Consider the following 23764-nt stretch of genomic DNA (forward strand, 5'->3'; position numbering starts at 1 on the left):
TGCTTGTTAAGCCATCTCTTTATTCGTTATCTATACAAAAGTGCCCCGAACTGCGGCACGAGACACAGACTGACGATGGTAAAGCTTGCCTCGGGCTTGAAACCAAAGCATTGTAGAAAACACTTACATAGCTATGTATATATATATATATATATACTTTTCATATCTTCATATTTATAATTTTATATATTTATATATATGTATAAAATAAAACAGCAATTTTTTTTTCTAGTTTCAGGGTCTTGACATGTACAGGTGATCTAGAAAAATTAGTGACAAAGAGAAAAACGGGGGTGAGTCCGTTTTGTTGCTTACACAACGCTAATTGCCCACACAGAGAACTCAAAACTAGTGTTGACGCACAGTGTCAGGTATACAAATTGAGGTCGTGTTTTTTTTTCTTTTTTCTCTTGCTTTTCCACGTGTGAAGAGGATAGCCAGACGCTATTCCTGCTCCAAAAATATAAAACTCTCACTGTTCTTGTATCTACAGGTTCCTATATACAGCGCCCAAGCCAGGGCACCAAAGCCATTATTACCCCCTTTAACACTGGCCCATCCTCAAGTGGAAGTCTCGCTTTAAAATCCACGTGGGCCATTTGCCTGGTGCGACAACATACATATCACATGGCAACGGCATTGCACACACAAAATGCGCGCAGCGCTCGACAAGCATGGTCACAGTCCGGCATCGCTGGCGAAGATTGACACGCACTTGCTGTACCGTCTTCCCGTCGCTGGAAGCAACTCGTGCTTGACTTTTTTTCTTCGCACGCACACATCCACATGTCACTGTCAGCGTTGGCTTCACAGAAGCAACGTCCCAGGGAATGCGTCCACCCCAAATTACAGGAAACACTTAAGTATGCAAGTGCCAACACGTGACCGCTGGAAAAAGCTTGAGGACACCTCACACAGCTTGGCATTTCCATGCCAGAGCCGGCTCATGACAAGGAGATCTGCTATTCTCCTCGTCGACAAAATGTGGGCTGCAGTGACTGTACTGTTCCAAGTGCCTTTTGTCAGGGGGCAACCAGAGGAATGCATGCAAGATGACAGCTCCAAACTGAACACTACAAACAAAGCCATTACTAGGTGCAAAAGCGCCACTGGTGCTTGGCCAACTTGGCAAACAAACGTCAGTCGGGGACCTCCACGGCTAGTGCCGGGCATGCTCGATGCATCAGAAAGCAGTCACTCCAGCAAGAAATTATAGAACACCCCAAGAACATGCCAGCCCGGATGGACTCGATCACAGAAGCTACTAGCTGTGGCCTCCTCAAGTAAGACAAAAAGAAAACACAGCACAAGGTTCAAGACGTAAGCCTGCTCTCGCAAATAGGCACGCGTGAGACAGCTGCGGCAACACCCATGCTTCAACCATCTCTTGAGCAATAGTAGCGTTAGGGCCTGACAAAGACATCAGCTGCAGCTATACAGCCGCTCAGGTTGATACTAGGCGGTCCCTCGTGCAATGGCAAAATCATTTTACCTTCAAGCTTGCCATGACTTGAAAAGGAGAAAGTCGATGCAGGGAGCCTACAGAACCAACTCCTACAACTGTTTTTTAGCTGTTTGTCACCCTTTAAGCATACATGCCAGTAACTATGTGCATCGAAAGTGTTAGCACAACTGATTATATGGAATCTGGCTAAAGCCTGCTTCACATACTGCTATTCCTCAAAGTGAATTGGTCTTAAAAAGGGCACCAGCTAAGCAGAATGTTTATTCTACATTTACAGCTTCAAACACGACGCCGCCGCACCAACTGCCACTCTCCCCAGCAGTGAATGCATGCTTATATGATGCACCGCGGCCTCAGCTGAGGAAGACACGCTGTCACAACCAATGCAGCTGACAATTTTTAGCACGTGAAACAGGCCTTAGCCAGATTCTGACACCTATCCAGTGTCAAGATTGCAACAGGTAGGGAAAAAAAAGTGAAGGATTCGCAACAAGGTGAATTAAAAACAAAACTGAAGTATGTCAATAAAAGGGTTCAAATGATTTGGCATAGAACACTCGCATGCCCTGCACTGGGGCTTTGTTTGGCACAGGGTATCGCAAACTGAGAAAAAAAAGAAAACTAAGAAAGCCCCATACAGCAGAAAGACTGTTCAATGCTACAGATGAGCAAGCAACATCGCAATCAAGACACAACCATAAACACAGACACTGGGTAGACATCGAAACACAGACCAATAGTCCTCAAGGGCAAGACCGGACATCAGAGCGCAAGTAGGAGCAGGCCTTACAATTGTTACCTTACAGGCAGGAGCAGGATGGTCTGCTTTTTGAGGTGCTATCATTTACAGCTGAGCCCACTTGAAACAAACTCATCAATCAGTGCAACAAGTTGTGCTACCTGAATGAACTATGTCTGCACGAATATAACAAATGTTTCCTGTATTCTTTTTTTTTCCATGTCATTTGGAGCCGGAGATCGCGCTACATATAACATTCAAATCTGTGCTACGAATCCAACGTACTGGACTCGACCACCCAGCATCCGAGTAAGAGAAGCCCAATGTTATGACACATGCAACACCCCGAAAGTGGGCTTCTACACACTTGGGAACACAAAGTGGTGTTGTGCAGTGCGACGGTGGCAGCCTGACAAGATTGGCAAAGGTCTCGCTTCTCTCTTTCGGCACAATGCTCACAAGCAGAGACAATGCATGAACTGGGTAACAGTTCACAGGAAGCTGCTTCACAATCCTGGGCACTTCTCGCACTTTTCCAAGCCCTGTGCTATAAACACGCAGACCTAAAATTTCATTCACGTGAATGGTGTCTCATGTACATCACATTCCAATGCATAATAATTTTGTCGTCATCTGAGAATATTGTTAGTGGCCCTAGGGGGCCACAATTCCTGGCCGATCGCTTTCAGGGAAGTTACTTCCAGCGCACATTCATTAGATAAACCAGTGGACGGGATATTCGTCGCTCCAAAGAGGTACTGCGCCGGACGTTGTCAGGCAAAAGTAACCAAGTCTCCTCGTAAGTGATCGACCCAGAATACATTCTCAGTTCGGTGATTTGCAAGAATAGGCCCAGGAATTGCACCACTTGAAAGCAAATGTAGTATAGCCGCCACTCCCATTTCTGCATGTCGCTTTCCCGAGCTAGTGTTCCTAAAGAAATTGTGCAATGTACATTTATCTTCTTTGTTCTGACAAGACACACTGACGTCCACATGTCCAGCATTGCTAAGTAAGCGACCAGTAGGAGCTGAGTTAAGTGAAAGCCTAACATATTGTGCATAAAACTGAATACTGTTGTGAGGGAAAACAACACTTTCCATGCTCGGAGGACTCAGACTCGACACAATACCGGCAATAAAGACACGCTTAACAAAGTAATCCAAGGTGCTTGTGCCATCACCGCTTCAAACCGAACACACTTGATCAACAGCAATTGCTCAATCTGTCTACAACAAATAGAAATAAAGTCCCCCATGCACTTTTTGGACACCCGATTTTCCCAACATGAGAGTTTACTAACCTACCCATGGCACCACTACACAACCTATAGAGCTAACATACTACAGTAAATCAATGAAAATTTCAGCTGTCGTGCAAAATTTTTCAAACATCTGTGTGATGTCGCAAACACGGTAGTTGAGAATTAGATTGTCGCCCAAACTCCTGCTTTTCTTGGCGTGATTTCTTGGCTTTCCAATACTGTCTGGCTCCTTCAACACAATCTTTGACTTGACACTGAAGCTTAACTTGTCATTACCAGCTCCCGACGAAAGAGCTCTGGTTAGACTTGCTAACATAGCGCAGCCATGCCGAAATTAGTCGCCAGTCAACCTGACGACAAAAAACAAGCCTTTGCAGAAAGTTGCTACTAATACATTTTCTATGGTTACTGGGCTTGAATTTAATCACAGAGTCTAATGCGACAGCAACAGAGAAAGGGTGCACAAGCCCACAAGCAAATATCCAGGAGCCCTGGCAGTGCCTACAAAGTTAGTCTGAGCGTTTAAAGGCTGCAACAGTGAAAACTGACGTGTAAATAAAAAGCCCCTAACTTGTTTAGTGCAACACCGCTTAAATTGCTACTATTGTGCAATCAAAAAGGTTGTAAGCAGCATCCGTAATTGGCGACAGTGCACAACACAGATCAGGCTAGCATACAAGCGCACTAGTGCCGAACCAACGGCCAAATGCAGCACAATCCCATGGCCTTGGCTATTACAGAATTTCAAGCAGCTATTTCAATAAAGCATTACATCAGGAAAATGTCACAAGCTTTTGTACTGCAGACACGGAAAAAAAAAGGAAGCAATGTGTTGCTTCAAACTCCATTTTTCTATCTGCCTGTTTATCGGATACTTGCACACTTCCCTATGTGTTTCAAATTTTCACCAGCCATTACGATACCCCCTAATACGATATACAAGCGCAGCTCTATACGTGTTTCATTTCGCAATACTATATCGGCTGGTGTGGACAATCTGTCTCGTGCGACAAGTTGCAAACGAAGCAAAGTGTGGCACGACTACCTCCCTGATTAGGAGATTGCCAGAGGCAGCGCATGAGTGACGTGCGGGCGTCATTCGCAGCAACTGCCGCGGCAGGCCTCCGCTCATGCAGCACTTTGTTTTTATATATGGTACCGGTGGACGCGCTTGCCACATGCCTTATCGATGGCATCACCAGTAAAACAGACGATGCGGTTATCATGGTTTCACTTCACCCTCCTCTTCCGCCCTTCTCCTCGCGTTCTTTTTCTTATCGCTGTCTCATCCCCTGCTGCACTCTGCGCTCGCTCTTTCATCCTTCGCTGTGCTCGTTCACTCAGTTATGCCGATGCTCAATGTAGGAATGGGTGTCTAAGAACTGCGCTCTAAATGTCAGTCGGCAACTGCGTCCTGTTGCATATGCCGAGACAGCCTAACACAGTATCCTTCGTCATGCAAAATACAGTGTCGCCATCTGTTGAAACATGCCAATAAGATAGAACTACAAATGGCAACAACCACAAAATTTTTACACAGTTTACACCAAACAAACAAAAAAAGAACAAATCTGAAAGCAGCTTTGTAAGCAAACAAGTTGCTTAACCTGCACTGGGACAATGGCCATTTTAGTTTCGCCTTAATGCTGGCTTCTCCTCAGAGCATGGTTGTTTTCCAACACCATGACACTGCTCAGCGAGTGGAAAGGCAAGTTACACAACTCTGCTCGTGCATGCCGCAACTCCACATCTGGCCAGCAACCCTCCAGACTCCCGAACACACGAGGCCACAACTGCTGCTGTACAGGTAGCACACTCGCAGCCCGATATTTAACGCAGCCCCGCTTCCCTGCCGAGCACTATTGAGACTGCGAAAGCAGTCTCCTCATCCTCTCAAAATAAAACTAAATGCTTGGGAACACTTGTAAGTGGGCTAAACTACCGACGACGAAACACCTTAAACTTAAAAAAAAAAATTGGAGAGAGGGCCCCTTAACATTCCAGTACAACTTAGTGCATAGCGAAGCAGCACTAAGTAACCGTCCCATGTTACATGTTTCGATTTCAATACATTCCATTGTAGCCAACACGCAAGCAATTATGGCAGGGGGTGACTGTTTTAAAAACAGCAGTAAAAATGAAACCTAAGTTAAAAAGAAAAAAAGAAGGAAATAAAGAGTGCAACTCCAACCTATCTTTGGCATTCTGGAAAGGTATTGTAGCACTTAAAAAGCACAACCAAAACAGCAATTTTTCAACGTCAAAGCAGGAGAGAGGCCGATGACTTCCTGTACCACTAAACACTTAAAAACTTGATTATGCAAAGATTAGTTTTCGCTTACTCAGTGACAGGCTTTCAATACTATAACTTCAAAAAGTGTTAAACTGAGAAGCGCAATTGATAAAAACACTAAGACACCCTCAGCAGAGAGATAGCAGAGCAACACATTCTCGCATAAACACATCAACATATTGCAGTTTCTTTCCCGCAGCTTGGAGAGCACGCTGCTATGAGAAGAGCATTTGTAATAAAGTTTCATGATGGCTCTCATCGATGAGCCACCATTTTCTCCGTACGCAGGCATAATAAAAATTTTGGAATGCGATATCAGTTTCCTTCCCTGTTCTTGCCCTCGCCCCAAGAAGGCCAATGACCTAATAATGCACAGGGCGACACAAAATAAAACCGCTGCCAAGCACCAGGCAGTGGACGTTAAGAATACTGAACGAGTTATCTGCCACACTCTTCAACCTGAGCAGCTTTCGGTGAAGCATGCACACCTCAGGAAAGACTTGTGGCCACACCAGACTAGCAAATGCACAGGCAACACTCCCTCCCCATCCTCCATGGACAGCTGCGACGAGCGAGCTCCTCACAGCACTGACGACAAACCATCTGAAAAAAAAAAGGGGGGGGGGGGGGAAGTCAGTTATGTGGGTCACTGCACTAATCAATGTTATGCGAAGCATTTAGCTGCATTTGGAGCGGCACGAAAAGGTACCAGATTGAAAAAAACAAAATCATGCAGATCCCATGCACTGTCGCAGTCGATACAAGTGAAGCTTTGGTAAACTGGCAAGACGAAGTGGCACATCTCCATAAGAGGTGTGCAGCATACTTCTGCAACAAATGCGCACCGCAACAGACAACCAATGTGGCCAAGAAAAGAGACATTGTGCCTCCACTGACCACAGCATTTAAATCATCAGACACCCCAGAGCTCTCGTATGAGAGCATGTGCGTTTATGAAAACTGGTGTGCCCATGTGCTTTTGTGTGTGATGTAGTATATGCACTAACCGTCTCAAAGAGTTAAATAGCATGGGTGCTGTTGTGGCCTATTTGTTAGAGCATCAGGCTGTTATGCTCGGAGACCCAAGATTCGATCCCACCTCCGGACACTTATTTCTTTAGTTTTCAGTGTGTGAGCTATTCAGCAAGGCAGCAAAGTCTGGGAAAGTTCACCAAGAAAGCTGTTTTAAAATTTTCTGTGTCAAGCAAGTAATAAAAAACAGTAAATGCGCTTACCTTCACTGTGCCCTCAGCATTCTGTCTCATTGTCCCAGTCACTATCATATTCACTGTCTGAGCCGGAGTCCGAGTCGGACACCTCAATAGCCACCCTCCTGGCCAAAATGGAGGCCACATCGTGAGGTTGTGCTGCTTTCTCCACCTGCTTCTGCTTGAAGTCTTCTACTCGTCGTAGCTTGATGCCTGGATAAAAGCAGATGCAACACAATAGAGTAAGCCATCAAGCCAACGCTCGTGGCAGCCACGAAAAAAGATTTGCATTCGGTCTCATTCCAGCAAATACAGAACTGCAACTTCCGCGAGTGATCAGCCTCATGCTAACGCAGACAAGATTCTGAGGTGTTGCCGTGGTGATGGAGTATCACAGTGTTGCACTGCAACCTTTCAGCACCGTAAAACAAAGTTGCAATAATCCTTAGCACATTGCGAGGGGCTGCCCCCAGTGGTGACCGCAGTGGCGACTCTAATAGCAGTAGCGTCCGTTCTGGTGGCACTTGGGGCACAGTGAATATGTCAAACACACGTCCTCACCCATAAAAATACAACCAAATTTTGGTGTGCCCCAGGAAGATTTTCCAAGTGAAAACATGAGCTCACAATGAATAACAGTAGGAACTCATTGACAAGATCCCGTTTTGTATGATTTCCTGGTGCCAACATTCGCGATCAAGAACACAAGAAATGAGTCAATACAGTTACGCTTCTTGTTTACCAATTCGTAAGTTCATGGAAAACACAATTTTTTGGTGCCAACATTTGGTACATCGTCAACAGCAATCGTATGATACATTGCCTGGCCGCTAGATCGCATGTAAACTAGAATAGACGCGCACGATGATAAAGGACAACAGCCACTCGCCGCGGCAGCTTCCCCTCCAGCACCAGTGCTCGACCACCTGTCTAGTGTGAAAATGCCAGCACGCACTCTGTTTCCCCTTCCGGTACTGGCGAATCTTCTCGGGGGACATCGCACATCTCATTCACAACTGCTGTTGCCAACCCTGATGCGATAAACATCTTCGCCCATTTGTTTCACTGCACATGTGGGTTGTAGCTGCTGAAAGCAACTGCAGGCTTTTAAAGGGGCCCGAACCACCTCTTGGACTTGAAGAAATGCAGTCAGCGGTAGCATAAACTCCTGTGAAACACCTCAGCCAAATTTTGCAGTCGTGTGCGGCACGTAGAGCTCACACACAGAGCGCAAAGTCGCATATTTCTAAAACACTCTCTTCAAATGAGGCCTTCTCCAAACATGCCTCAAAGCTTCCTGAGGCTAGCATATGTCATCATATGCAACATTCTCATAGACAGATGCTATTCGCCGATAACTGACATCAATCAAGAAGGGTGCTTGAATCAGTCTGCTTCTTCCTACCATTACTGTGTATATTTACTGACGCAGTTTAATGAACAGGCTGAAGTAAGTGAAAAGCTGCTTTCAAATTTCTGTAAGACGTATTTACAGAAGCAGCCGACTATCATGTGTTCATGGTCGGCCTCAGCTGCCCGCATAGAAATTAAACTTCAGCCACCTTGCTTATTCGTGATGTAGCCATTTGGTCTTCGCTAATTTCAATTAGTTTTGAACACTCAACTAGTCTTGAAACACATTAAATTTAAAGAGACACCAAAGGCAAATACTAATTCAAGCTAAAGTGATAGATTAGTGCTCCAGAATCTCTAAGACGACAATATTATCGCAAAGAGAGTGTTAATATCGAGAAATTGAAGTAAATGTAGGGCATGATTAGAGTCTCCCCCGGGACATTCAAGCACTTGCCCAATGACAAAACCACTCCTCAGTTAAATTTTGTGACTAGTGCTCAAATACTAGCTGCAAAAAACATCCTTGTGTTGTATTATACGACGAAATAAAATGCTACTTGTCCAGTTCTATTTCATCTTTAGAAAAAGAGAACTCATTGAAATTGCCATTGACAACAATGCGGGTGGTCGAACGGTTTCGTTTGCGTTCAAATCTACGCCGCCCACGCTTTCGCATTTCAATACTTTCTTGATCACGTAGTGCTGTGCTGGTTTTGCTGGCTCGCAAAACTCGCACACACTAGAATTAGCAGAGGATTAAACTTCCATGTGATGTTGCGGGATGTCCGAACAGTCCACGCCACTTGACCAAAAAGCAGCTGCAGCGGCGAATCCGCCCCTCTGTCTTGACTCGGTACCGCTTTCTGTTGGGCACTGTTTTACTCACCGACGGCAGGCGGCAAAGGGTGGTGATGGCATATGCAACGTCACCACTCCCCCGTTTGGGTGGCAGGAGATTTGAATTTAGAAAAAGGCATTCGGACTCTTCAGACGCAATTTTCTCGTAAACTAAGTTTTTTCTTGGCCCAAAACAAGTGTTACGAGTGTTAACAAGTGTTACAAACAAGTGTTACAAGTGTTAAGTGTTTTGGGACAGTATTTAAACAGTCCATGTCAACTTAGTATTTGCCTTTAGTGTCCCTTTAAGGTCAGACCAAACATACGCTTGCCAGTGTGTGCCCACTCCTGGCTGCTTGTGGTTAGACACCATGGCAGACATCACTTCGCATTGAGCTATTGATATTGCTTCAAAATGTGCAAGTTGGATATAGCTACTATCCGTCGGTAAAGCTGGTGCAGGACAAAGCCGGTCCGCACCAGGTAGCACGGCCAGACTGGAGCACATAAACGCAAGCACACACTCTAGCCCTGTCCTGCGATGCTGTACACCACTGTCGTAGCTGCAGTCTGCTATGTAGCGTGGGTGCCGCAACAACTTTGCTCAATGAGCGCACTGCGGCTTGCTGAGGACAGCCACGTTTGGCACGCGTTGCAGTGGCGTCTACATGAACATCCAAAATTAAATTTGAACTGTGCACCACAGTGACGTTCAGTAGGGAGAGGAGTATTGTGGGCATGCACTACTCCACAGTAGCTTTTGCAGTGCAAGACATTGAAGAAGGAACGGGAGCACCATGAAGGAGATCAATGGTGACCTTTGACTGCCAATAACTCCGGTTCTGCTGAACACATTGAAGTATCTTTTGCTCCGCAGTATTTCTCGAATTGCGTACTCTAGTTTCGAATGCATTTCTCAAAAAAAGTGCGTCGGAACCCCATTAAAAGGGGGTCACCCAAAAGTGCCCACGTTCACTGTCACAGGAGGCACGAAGTGAGTGTCGTATTTCATTCTAGCGAGATCACATCCAGCATCGTTCACCAGTCTATTTCGTTTTGGTGTCCTGTTGCCTGGTCGCTATGGCACCACCAGCTCAAAGCATGTCGGCGTCTCATGCCACAACAGTTCTCAACAGGTAGGCACATCTAAACGTCTCACCAAAATGCATTGCCTAAGATGAAACTGACCCAGGCCAAATTCAAGGTACGCATAAGTGAGCTTGGCTAAGCTGCAACAATCCTCACAACATAGATGTCAAACACAGTGAGGTCAGTGAAATTATTTGGTGACTTTGGGTTATACATTTTCATGGTTAGTAAATTCTTTCTCACATTTTCAAGACTTATGAAAGAGGTTCTATTGTATGTATTACAGTATTTATCCGATTCTATCTAGCATTCATGAGAGTTACTATATTATAGGCTGGGTAAGTTGTTTAATAACAACAAACCTGCCCAAGCGACTTTAGACTTGACTAGTGCTAATGGTTATCCTGTGCTGCAAACGGCTGTGATTTTGTGCTCCTTATTTCCTCCTTATCTTTCTAATTTTATGTGCCTCTTCCCCCAGTGTAGCGTCGCAAACTAGTTCTTTCAGTACGAAGTGCTTTTGGCTAAAAGCAGGAGCCGTTATCCGGGCACTGAAACAAGAAGACTCGAGCAAGTTGCAAGAATAAAACAAGATCGCCTCCCCCCTTGTACAGGGGTCCGATATGACCAAATCAGATACGAAACCAAAACTGAAACCGTGTTCAAACAGCCTGCCGTCAGAGCCAGCCTAGACAGTGTCGTCATCACTGCCATCACAAGATGATGACCATGGATGGTGATAGAATGAGTTCTGAAATAGCATGACGATGCCGTCATGCCGCTTCCAGTGTAGTTACAAAGCAGATTCAAATGATAATGATAAATTTACATGTTAAGCTAGCATCAACAAGTCGATTTAAGTGTTCTTGGTGTTCTAGATAAGAGCATGCATCGCAGGATGAACTGAATAACTAGTGAAGTGGTTAGTCTAGGCATGGGCCACTATGCCGTTTGAGATTGTTCTGCAGTCGTTTAATAAATGTAGTATCAAAGACACCATGGACCGTATGAAGGACATGTGGTTCTTTACAGACATCAATAAAGTGCTGCCTGAGAGTGATGACGGTGGACATTAAGTAAATAAACTACCATTCTGTGAAGGTAACGTTCTCTGGTTTCGTTCTTTCTTATTACTGGAATGTGAGGCATGCTACATTTTCCTTGCTTAAAGATCAGGTGCGCATCTGATTTCTCCTCTGTTTAGGAGCTCCAATGTCATCGTTTACAAGTTTTCTACTTTGAACTCACAAAAAGAGGGTGCGCATTCAATTTGTGTATATGTAAAAGCTAGGGCAAATATTGCCAAATGAATCAGTGGTATGTATCGGTGTTTTTCTGCTTCCTGTTTAATTCGGCCCACCAAATAATTAGACCAATTTCGCCAGTCCCGCCAAGGTCAAATTAATGGAAGTCGGCTGTATATCAAATGCAGTTCAATAGATTTGTAGTGCAGTGCTATGGTTTCGCATGGGTTTTCAAGGGGATGTTACAGCTGTTCGATATAGACAATAATTCAATATATCGAAATTTGATATATCCGGGATTGACTGCATACGGTAGAACTTGCATACATATACGCTGAAGTATTCCAGCATCATAATCCAGAACAGAACACAGAACTAGTTCTTTTTTTATATTAGAAAAAAAAATATGTTCATTGTATTCTTGAAAGGATGCACTCAATGGAACCAATGTTTATAAGAAATGTCACAAAATAAAGTAAGACACACAGGCCATCAACCACTTACCTTCTCTGATCGCAGCCAACAGGTCACTTCTCGGATCTGTCGGTGGTGCCGGAGTTGTTCCTTTGACAGGGGCAGGCGCTGCCCTTTCTTCCTTCTGGACCCCTCCTTTGCTGGAGCCAGAGCTTTCAGACTCTGCCAACATGCCGTTGGACAGGCCTCCATTGACCATTGCCGGGGCCGCCGTGACCCCATTGGGTGGAGGCAGGGGTGGCGGTGGAGGAGGTGGAGCCACAGCCACACCAGCTCCCACTGCAGAGTCCATCGCAGAATCGGGCGCCGGCGGCGGCGGAGGAAGTTCCATGTTGTCGGCTCCATTGTCCACACTGGCCTGGTGCACTGGAGGTGGCGGAGCCTCCATAGCGCAGGGGACAATGGGGCCCCCAGCTTCGGGAGGTGGCGGTGGCGGTGGAAGGGTTTCCCTTTGGCTTGCCGTCCGATGGCGACTGGCCCCACTTGATGGGGTGCCTCCTGTGATGCTTGGCGAAGAAGTCCCACTGGAGACGGAGCCTGCTGTGGGCGGGGCTGGAGGTGGCTGGCTGGGGCGAGGCCTGCGTGACGGCGTTCCATTTCCATTGGCTGGCGAGGGTGCGGGCTGCTGCTCCACATAAGGTGGTGGCGGTGGGTAGTGGTTCGGCGACTGTGGCGGCACGTGCTCAGAGTAGGCGGGCGGGGGAGGCGGATAGTGGGCGCCGGGTGCCAGCTCAAGGCTGCTGGGGCGCACGGGCCCGTCAGGCAGCGTGGCAGGCGGTGCCTGCGGCTGCTGTTGCAGTGGAACGTGAGGCAGGGGCACCCCTGGTGCAGGTGCCCTGGCGTTGTTGTACGGAGTGGTAGTCCCATAGATGGGCGTGTGGTCCAGAAACTCCTGCGTTGTGGCCAGCTGGCGGTAGCGTTCCCGAGTGTTGTGGGGTTGCCGCACCTTCTTGTGCTTCTTGCCTTCGGGCCGAACTCGGTTGGGCTGGTGGGAGAACGGAACGAGTCAGGAGAATGGCAGGATCAGACAGCGTTTGCCACGAGTGGCATTCACCACAAATTTTTGAACATAACACCAGTGCCAGCCTTAGTCAGTCATCACATTCAGAATGCACCAAGTGGCTAAACTAGTACAAGTGGCTTTCTGCAGCTCAGCAGAAGCAGCTGTGACAAAAGAAACTTGTGCACAGGCACACTTCTTGGAAAGTCAAGCGTTAACCTTACATTTGTCAGGTGTGAGTGAACACCAACATGATTGCCTAGCAGAAATGTTGCAGCATGAATGAGTGCCAAGCAAAAATGAAACTTGTTACAGTTTAACCCACATATAACAATACTCAAGTGCCAAGAAAATACCACTGTTATAACCGGGTTGCACAAAAAAAGCAGAAGGGACAATAATTTTAATGAGAAAGAAATACAGTTGAACCCGTTTATAGCATCACTGGTTTTAACGATACTCACATGCAACAATGCGCAGATGTTGCTTACTACAATGTTCATATGACGCATTCCAGTCGCTGACCGATTTTCCGGATCTCGCAGGGACTGAGAAATATCCCGAAGGACTTGTTCACCCCAAAAAATAAAATTTATTAAGCTTAGAGTGGCTTAAAAAATCTCTAATAATGTCTGTATTCATACTACGCTTGGAGGTGATCAGATTTGCTTGGATTTGCGCAAGGGTGACATCATCTCTGCTTCGTATACAGTTGACAAGAGTGTCAACCACGTAGGCGATCTCCATTTACAGACTGTCATGGAGATTGAAGAAATGCACCGCGTTACTTCCCACCATTTGGCTCACGCTAAGGCACAGGCGGTGGCAAGATCACACAAATAAAACCGCACAAAGATGCGACGTCTCCAAGACACACCTGCTCTGTAGCACATTATAGGCAAAATAACCACCGAAACATTTTAAAAAAGAACATTAAAAAACATAAAAAGAAAGAACTGATCCCGCATTAAATCATTATGGCGATAGTGCTGACCAAAAAGACAAAGTACCTTCCCCTGGAGCATTTTTTCAGCTAAGGAAGAGTGGGCATAGCCTCCAAGATGGGAGGATGGTGCGCACTCTCCATTGATGGCGTGCGCCTCCCAATCTTGGAGGCTATAGAGCAGGCCACTAGAAGCCAAGCCAGCGGATAATCCAACATGGCAGCCTCCAAGCTCGGGTAGGGTGGCTCAGAACGAGCACTTTAGTCCGGAAAATCAAACTTTGGGGCCTAAATTCGTCAAAAGATTCGGTCGCAAAAATGCAATAGCTCTATGGGAACCCTAACGATGCATTTATGAAGTCCCCAACATCTATCAAGTCCAAATTTTTGGAGTCTGAAAAACACGTCAGCTACTGTAGCAGCCATAACAATTAAATTTCGCTAATGGGTGTCTGCACGGAAAATTAAATAATTGCAAAATTCAGGAACGGAAAAGAAAGTGCAAGCCACTTCGTCACACCCGCCTTTGTGCCGCGCATCCCGCATACTGCCTTCATCTCCCTTCCACCCCTCCCACCTACGTCGAAGAGGTAGAAGGGAGATGGGAGAGGGGGGTGCGCAAGGTGAGTGATGACCGACAACGCCACATGAGAACATCACAGTAAACAGATTATTTTACCACAGAACACAAACAACAGTTAATGGTGCATCTGCTAATTGTTATATCTGGTATGTTTTTAAAAACAATATTGTTATAAATGGGTTCGACTGTATTATGGGTTCGACTGGTACTAATGGTAGCAAGTACAAAAATTTTAGTGGTATGTGCACACATCATGCAAACACTAATGCAGAGATTTTGCTTTTTCCCTATTGTGTGATAACACCTGTCACCGTTGAAAGCCAAAAATTAGGCGTGTGTGAATATCAAAATTTCCAAATACGAATCGAATACGAATACTTAGCATCGAATCTCAAGAATGATATGCACAGGCATTTATTAGAGAGTTGGTTTATTTGTACATTTCGGAACATTGCAATTTCATTGTCATAGGTAAAAAGAAATAAACTAATAGGCCATTATACTAAAAGATTGTGTATTAGGCTCACGTTAGCTCTGGAAAATTTAATAATTTCTGCTAGTTGTCTGTTCTTATGATCATCATCAACCTATTTTATGTCCACTGGAGGGCGAAAGCCTCTCCCTGCCATCTCCCATTACTCCTGTCCTGCGCCAACTGAATCTAATTCGCGCCTGCGAATTTCCTAATTTCATTAACCCCCCTGGTTTTGTGCCATCCTCGACTGCGCTTTCCTTCTCTTGGCACCCATTTTGTAACTTAATGGCGTCTGGTTATCTATCCTACACATTACATGACCTGCCCAGCTCCATTCCTTTCTCTTAATGTCAAGTAGAATATCGGCTATCACCATTTGCTCTCTCATCCACACCGCTCCCTTCCAGTCTACTAATGTTACGCCTAACATTTTTCGTTCCATCGCTCTTTACGCGGTCCTTAACTTGTTCTCGAGCTTCTCTGTCAACCTCCAAGTTTCTGCTCCATATGTTAGCATCCGGAGAATGCATTAATTGTAACACCTTACTTTTCAATGATAACCTGTGCCTTATTATACCGCATCAGTTTCCCGTAAAATCAAAGGCATATTAACTCTACCAGTCATCCCTCATCGAATCTGCTGTCAAGCAATAAGCTCAGGATTGGGGGTGGGACCTGCAAAAGAGTGCACCTTCGCTGTTCCCAAACCCGTGCCCCTTGCTACTAGGAGGCTGGCTTTCCTGCAAAGCTTACAGCCCTGTCACACGGGCACATGTAAACTCCATTTAACTCCTTCGTCTTTACATCAAGGGGGTTGCGCTCCATGTCACACGGTCTCCGTTGCGCCAAGGAAGTTAAACGGAGTACTCTCGTTTCCAGATAGCTACAGCTGCGAAGAAAACCACACTAATACAATTGTCTAACTGGCTCACTTAAAAATTTTAGCTTTTTTTTGCCTTAGTTTACACGCCACATAATGGGAGTCTTTATTTTTGTTTTTATGGACATAGCGTCTGTACCCTCTTATATGCTTTGCTATGCCACATGGGGAAATTTCGTTCTGCCATTTCGTTTGTTTATCCACTTCAAAACTCACCTGGAAGCAGGTGAGCTCACCCCAAACACGCGCATGATTATACAAGACAGAATCGCCACATGAAGCGCACCAGTCGAACAGCGTGACCCCGCGCACGAAAGCAAAAGCACAGTGTGGCCAGCATTACTTTCGACTTCACAATGCTTGGAAAACAAGCCTTGCAGTGACATACAGCAAACTCCCTCGCTGTGATTTTATTAGGTCACATACTGCATTAAAATAAACTATCTTTACTGGCGACTGTATATATGTGAGCAGCTGCACGCGAAAGTAAGCGCAGCAGCGCCGTTTCTGTCCCATGCGGCACCCGCCGAATGCTCGCAACGTGCCATGTAGCACGGCCGCAACTCCATTACTGCAAATCTCCATTAGAGAGTTTCATGTAAACGGAGTTCGCCGGTGCCGGTGTGACAGGGGTATTAGACATCCAGTGGTTAAGCGTGTTTTACAGGTGAAATTTGCCAGCAGCATGAAATTATAGCAAAATTCAGCCCAAAATCAGACACACTTTTTTAGATTAGATAGAAATACACGCTAAGAACCATGTTAGCTTCCAGACGGCCAGCATCATGTTCGATTTGTTGAGAATATTCATATTTAATTGAATATTCGAAAATCTTTAAATACCTAGTTTTCAAATTGAATACGAATATTAAAAATATAATATTTAATAATACTCGAAACGTTCATATATTCGCACCCCCCTACCAGGAATTCACATTATTGCAAAGCTACTAGTATTAATTCACTCTGATATTTCTGCACCAAGCAATTCTTTAGCACTATAAATTGTTGCAGCACATCAGAGGTGTCTCGTCAATTTCCATTGATTCAATCTCAGTTAAGCTTACCTTACCTATAATTCTGCTGTATTTAGGCGCTGAATGGCTCCCACACTTTATTAAGGAAAAAACGAAGCGGTGCAACTAATTTTCAGACTTGAAACATCAAATAATTTTAAATAAAGCAGATATTTACAGTTAAATTAAGAAATCACAAGTCAGCAGGCTTTCATATCAAATACACACCATCACTCACTTCACACAAGACACTCAAGGATAAATACCAAAAACCACGGTCCAAACACATAGATTAGACCAAACATTCGTACTGCAGGTTCAAGCCATGGTTCAGACACAGATGAGAAAGGTTAAAGCTGTGGGAAGCAATGTGCAGAAAAAGACATGGCGAGTTACACTCACCTCAGCTCCATCCTTTGAATGCACCAGCTGTGATGACAAGCGGAAGGCCAAGCCAGAAGTAAAAGCATAGCAAAAAAAGGGAAGTATTGAGTACACGAAGGCAGCAAAGCATTTCAAAAGGATGACAAAGTTTTAGTGTCGCGAGAATTAGGGCATGCTTAGCATGTTTGAGTGTATGTGCCAGTGAATTAGTGCTAGAAATGCCAAGCTCTGTTCTTTCACACATGCACACAGACACACACGTGCGAACTCCGTAAATAATATAAATGTGGAATCACCATTTATGTGACTTTCTTAAAGGGGTACACTGCGACAGCCACGGAAAAGCTTGGATATGAATGGTTTGGCCCATCTTGGCATATCTTGGACTGGCCTAAGATTTGGCAATTTCGACATCCCAGTAGCAAGCTGTCACGAGAATGACTGTAAGCTGCTGTCACAGCACAAAAAGAAAGCATGCTTTAGGGGGATAATTTCTGGCTCTGGAGCAGGCAACTTCAGACACATTAGACCAAACAGGAATATGCCAATATGCCCAAGACATCTTGTTATAGGACTAAGATGTACAGTAGCTGTTCTGTACCTTGAAAGCTAGTCGCAAAGTGTCATGCCATGGAATAAAAAGGTGAGTGCTGAGAATATGTGCCCATACCGTACTGTATATACCATGCAAATATGATGGAATTACTATATCTTTCAACCTTTTCCAGTAGAAAACATAGTAAAAATCAGTTTTGTTAGAGCCAACACAACTGATGACAACACAATGTCACTTTCTCCTTCGCTGTTCGTATTTACATCTCTACTTCCAACACTGTGTAAGCTTTTTTCACAATTGCATGCTCATGCTTCGAAGTTTCTTGTAGACATCAATCTAAATTTGCGGTCTGATCATTCCGCAAATACACACCCCCAATGCTTACAAATTATTGTCTGCACTCCCCTTGTTTTCTCATTGAATAATTTTCAAATCAAGTACTAGTAGCAGTTACCCCCATAACACCCTCCTCTAGGTGCTTTTCCCGCTTAGAAGCTTTACAGCTGGGCTGAGATTGAACACACAAACTAGCTTCACCGTACAACCCTGCCTTGTCGACATTATGACATGTCCAAGTCTCTAAAAACGTTGAAATCCACAATTCACTTGTTTGTACACATGTGAAACATTTTAAAAGCAATGCATGTTGGGCCCACGTTGCTATATTAAGTTGGATGTTGCGGAGAAACTATTCCAACAATATGTGATAAGAATTCATATTTCCCTTTTGTTCTGCCCTTATCGCAAGATACGTACTTTGTACAGCGCTTCAATCACAAGGCAAAAACATAAATCTCAAAATCACAAAACAAAAAATCAAAAAGCAATGAAGCACTCACTTTCTTGCCCCTGTCAAGCATTATCCTTTCTGTGTCCTTGAGCATTTCCCGCCTCCAGAGCTCAAAGAAATAGCCGGGGTCTGTGTATGACTTGAGACCATCTTTTCCATCATCCCTGTAACGAAAACATCATTCCTTTGCTCCCACGCTGCTCTGACAACCAGAAATGACCCCCAGCAACAACAAAAAAAAAGCATTGCAAAGGCGTCTCCTAAGAACCACAGAACTTGTCAAAGCACGTCAACAAGCTACTGCCCTCGCCCTGCCTTTGTACAGTAAAACCTCGTTAAACCGTACGCGATTAAATAGTACTTTCTTTTTAAATGTAGGAAAGTCATATCCCTGACTCAGCAGCCATCGAGCATAATGCATCTTGTATCCGCATAAACCGTACAAACTTACTGCATACGTATCAGTTAACAAGTAGTGTTCCCCCTTTTTTGTTGCACAATCACGGCTGTATGTAATAATAATAATATTTGGGGTTTTACGTGCCAAAACCACTTTCTGATTATGAGGCACGCCGTAGTGGAGGGCTCCGGAAATTTCGACCACCTGGGGTTCTTTAACGTGCACCTAAATCTAAGTACACGGGTGTTTTCGCATTTCGCCCCCATCGAATGCGGCCGCCGTGGCCGGGATTCGATCCCGCGACCTTGTGCTCAGCAGCCGAACACCATAGCCACTGAGCAACCACGGCGGGTGGCTGTATGTCGTTCCCATCGACGGCCCGGCAGAGCAAGAAGCCTCAGAGATCAGAATGACCTCAAAGTGCAAACGCAGAGGGCACGTGGAAGGGTAAAACCACGTCAACATTAACATAATTTAGGCACCTTGACAGAGAGTGTTCTTTATTCTATGAGACAGCATTGTGGCGTAGTATAAGCTAGGACTCGCGTCATGCCAAAGCTCGAAAAAAAAACACCGGGTGCTTAGCATACAAGAAAAATTGGACATCGTTCATGCTATTGAATGTGGCACGAAGAAGTCTGCGCTGGCACATGAGAGGGATCTACCTTTGGCTACAGCGTGTGGGACTTGGAATGCAAAGGAAAAGCTGCTTTACGGTGTTGCTGCGACCATAAACAGATGTCGGCTATGAGATTTGACTTTTCCTGATGCGGAGGAGGTGCTGGTGAAGAGGTTAAAAGCAGCGCGGTCGAAAAACCTGCCTGTTAGTGGACGCCTAACTATGAAGAACGCCCTGGTCTTCGCTTTGCAGATGAACCACGATGACTTTGCATGCAGCAATAGCTGGCTGGTGAGGTTTAAGTTTAGGCAAGGCACAAACACGAGAACAGTTTCAGGAAAAGGTGCCACTGGCGATGTGGATGGCGCAGAACAACGGCAAGATGGTCAGCTGAGGCGCATCTTGACGGACTACGCGCCCGATGATATCTTCGACGTGGATGAGTCTGCCCTATTCTTAAAGCTGCTGGTAAACAGGACACTTGCGTTTAAAGGTGATACATGTACCGGCGGCAAGCATGCCAAAAACAGGACTTATGTTGCATTCAGAGCAATTATGTCAGGAACAGAAAAAATTCAACTTCTCGTGAATGGAAAGTCGGCTAAGCCGAGATGTTTCAAAGGCGCCCGACAGCCGCCTGGACTCGTCTACCACAGCAACACAAAAGCATGGATGACTGCAGAACTTTTTGGGGAGTACATGAGCTTCATTGACCATCGTTTTGCGTCGAAGAACAGAAGTGTTGTTATCTCGGATGTGTTGGCGTGCCCGTCGCCCTTGATAACCTTGTGACTGTGAATTGGTGTTTCTGCCTCCTAATACCACAGCGATTGCCCAGGCCTTAACCCAAGGTGTTATTCGGGCTGTGAAACAGCTCTACAAAAAGAATCTGCTCCACACAATTCTTCTAGCCCTTGAGTGTGGCAAGGTTGTTTGCAATTGACCTGCTGGGCACAATTCACCTGCTGGAATACTCATGGCAGCAGGCTGAATCAGCGATAGTGCAGAACTGCTTCAAGTGTAAGAAGAACTGTAAGAACTGTATGGGGATTTACGTGTGCGGCTGAGACAGAGGATGCTAGTGACACCGTTAATCAGTCTTCTGATGCCGTCGACCAAGCTTGTGTAACCCTGCTCGCTGAAGTGCTGGAGCGGCATGGTGTTACAGAAGGCATTTCTTTCACCGAGTTCAGAGACATCGACAGCGACATTCAGACTTCTCCAGACATGTCCGACAAAGCCACCATCGTTGTCTCTGTTGCTGCTGAAGTGTCACCTAACGACAGTGATGAGGACGACACGGAAAGCGACAGCCCGGGCGATTCAGGCCCGACAGTGGCAGAAGCTGCACATTATGTCAGCCTCATGCAGGTGTTTGCCAAGAAGAGGGGGCAGGCGGAAAAGCTGGCTCACGGCTTAAGTGCGTTTGAGGCCACTGTTGTCACTGCTAGGCCACCGCGGCATCAAACAAAAATAACAGACCTTTGTCGGACGAAGTAAATAAATACTGTATGTTTTTTGCCCTTTCATAAAACTCTGAGTTCCGTTTTTGACAGGTAAGTGGGCGATCTCACACTCTTTCAGTTAAGCAGTACTACCGTTAAGTACATACTTTTCGCGAGCTCCGACCAACTACGGTTTAACGAGGCTTCACTGTAGATTAACCTTCTGGGGAGATATTCTGTAAGAGTCCACCTAGTGGACGTGTCCATCTTGTCTGCTGTTGAAGTTCCGATTGCCTGGGCTGGGCTGCGCATCCGTGGCAGCGAGGAGCCACAGCCAATCAGCACTTAAGCAGCAGACGAAATGGACATGTCCGCTAAGTAGACTCTTACAACATGCCTCCCCAGGTTAGTTCAGTCAGTAGAGCAACTAGCCCAAAAAGGTGTGGTTACTGGCTTTGATTTCTACACCCAAACAAATTTTCATTCAATGATTGCAACGCTTTCTTTCTCACAAACCCAATGAGGGTGTTTGTCTTATCTTTTTGCCTAAGCACCTGTCCCAAGCATGGACCCCAAGAAGGTAAGCACACCTGTATGGATTCAGCTTGTCCAGGGGCGGTGGCTTGTCACATGCTTGGTACATCTCGAGCATGCCTGCTGGCATGGTTCCTCGACACACCACCTGCTGGTCGTACACTATGGAGCTGCGGAATGCCTTGCGCATGTGTATGTCTTGCAGCGACACTGCACGAGAAAAAACAAAACAGGGCAACCAAGTCAATACGATGTGCACAAACTAGAAAGAACACCACACACGAATGAGGCAGGCTATGGTAGCAAGCAGAAGCTCATTTGGCCGGCTTCAGAATGCCACGTCATTAGTGCAAGAGCCTCAACTCCGGCAGCCTCGACGACTTGAGTGTATGAAGGTAAACTGACAAGTTTCTTGGTAAGCTGACACACTACTACTTGACCTCTGTGCATGAAAGGACATCCGCCGCCACGGCCAAAAGTGGCAGTGACAAAAACTCCCAGAGTATATGTAGTGCACACGAGTGTGAAAACATGTAAAACTTTGAAATTAAGAACCAAACATTGCCCTATTTGAGTCATAAACAGAATCAAATAGTCACTACTTGTAAGAAGAATGCTTTTTTAACACTTCAAATCCCCACATGTGAGCTATCAAGCAATAGATTGAAACAGAAATATAATAAATTTCATGCCAGCAACCATAGTGAACATAAAGCACTTGCAAAGAACTTATAGTGATGAACTTACATAGTGGAGCACGCCATGTCTCTCATGGGCGGTATTCTCAGTTGATCACTTTCAGTGATCATTTAACTATCACAAGATTTCGCGAGACCTGGAGCTAGAAGTGTAGAACTATTTAGCCAACAGTGCTCTCGGAACTGTGCAAAAGACAGCGAGTTTGGTTCAGTGACAGAAAAGTTGTTGTTCCTGACAATGTACCCAATTAGGGGAATAGCACTCATTCCTTCTTACAACCTGCCCTGAGCAGACACCTTTCGTGTGACAAATATGCACTTTATTAACGATGGTTTAGCTTTAGACCAACCAGCCATAAGCGGCAGCAAACATGGGACTGCAGAGACTAAGTAAAGCAGCCTATTTAGATTACAGTGACTTTGCTGGTGCCGATTTTGCTTCCTTACAGCACTTGTCTGAATAAAACTTGCTTGCAATAGCTACCTCCTCTAGCATCTTTTTACCATCGGAAAGCTTCCAATGGAAGGTACAAAGTCCAACGAGCGAGATCATTTGGCGACCAGAATTCCTTCTTGCAAAACTTGATGCAACATTCATAACTTCATAGAATGAGCCTAAATTTTAAAACATGAAAAATTTGGGAGTGTTTCCAGTTATGTCCCATTTCCCTTTTACTCATTGATTCTACATCTCAATAATAATAAAAAAAAAACAGTTATATTATTCTACACTTTCTTTCGCCTAATAGTCAAGACAGAAAGCTTCATATGGTTGCTACTAACAAAAAATTTAACCCTTCATTTCACCTCGTTTCTCTCACTAAATGACACTGGTGTCACAAGAACTTTGCCCACACAGCAAAGCTCACGTGTTGCTGTACTGCCTTTATTGACTACACATATTCACACTATTTTGTGCAGTACTGCTCCCCCCTGCTCTTTCAAGGGTGAGGAAAAGACAAAGCTTTGAGGACGGTTAAGCTTCGCCTTTAAAACACAATAGCATTCAAAGATCCCTGACTGCTTCTCACACTTCTCAGTAACTGCAGCTTATGTAACTGTAATGTTTACTGAAAAACGCTGGCAGTGAACGCTATGCACTAAGGCGACCTTTCTCATAGAAACACAGCTTCTTGAGCGAGCTGATGCCGCAGGTAGTGCAAAGCCACGCCAAAAAAAATTACACAATTTTAAGGCTTGTTATTGTTTCCCACTTTTAATGTTTTGGTCAGAGAAGATCTAACATAAAAGGCATGCGCTGTAAGTGTTTTGTTTCGTGACATTTGTTTGTGGGCTGTCATTCTCAAGATTCCGAGAAATAAATTTGTCAAGAATGTAAGACACGGTATGAGCAACTTTAGTGACAGAAAGGTGTGGCAATATAACCCATATACACTGCATGTCATATAGCAAGGCGTGGCATGTACATGCACCTAAATATATACGGCAATTTTCCCTCGCTGGTCGCCAAC

The 23764-nt window shown here is 45.2% G+C and overlaps 1 protein-coding gene across 3 annotated transcripts in view; it reads right to left on the reverse strand.

The window, feature by feature from the left end:
* Nucleotides 1-23764, reverse strand: part of SCAR (wiskott-Aldrich syndrome protein family member 3 SCAR) — a 29117-nt gene continuing 5353 nt past the window's right edge. For 2 of the 3 annotated variants that reach the window (XM_065454831.2, XM_070538774.1), the window contains 6 exons: nucleotides 21651-21804; nucleotides 18646-18760; nucleotides 17269-17295; nucleotides 12000-12954; nucleotides 6997-7182; nucleotides 1-6364 (listed from right to left, as the gene is read on the reverse strand). In XM_065454831.2, the coding sequence (XP_065310903.1) occupies nucleotides 7010-7182; nucleotides 12000-12954; nucleotides 17269-17295; nucleotides 18646-18760; nucleotides 21651-21804 (1424 nt within the window). In that variant the 3' untranslated portion in view covers nucleotides 1-6364; nucleotides 6997-7009. The remainder of the gene's footprint in view (nucleotides 6365-6996; nucleotides 7183-11999; nucleotides 12955-17268; nucleotides 17296-18645; nucleotides 18761-21650; nucleotides 21805-23764) is intronic. The other variant, XM_065454832.2, reaches the window with a different exon arrangement.

The sequence above is a fragment of the Dermacentor albipictus genome, chromosome 5, assembly GCF_038994185.2.
Source record: "Dermacentor albipictus isolate Rhodes 1998 colony chromosome 5, USDA_Dalb.pri_finalv2, whole genome shotgun sequence".
In the NCBI taxonomy this organism is placed as follows: Eukaryota; Metazoa; Arthropoda; class Arachnida; order Ixodida; family Ixodidae; genus Dermacentor; species Dermacentor albipictus.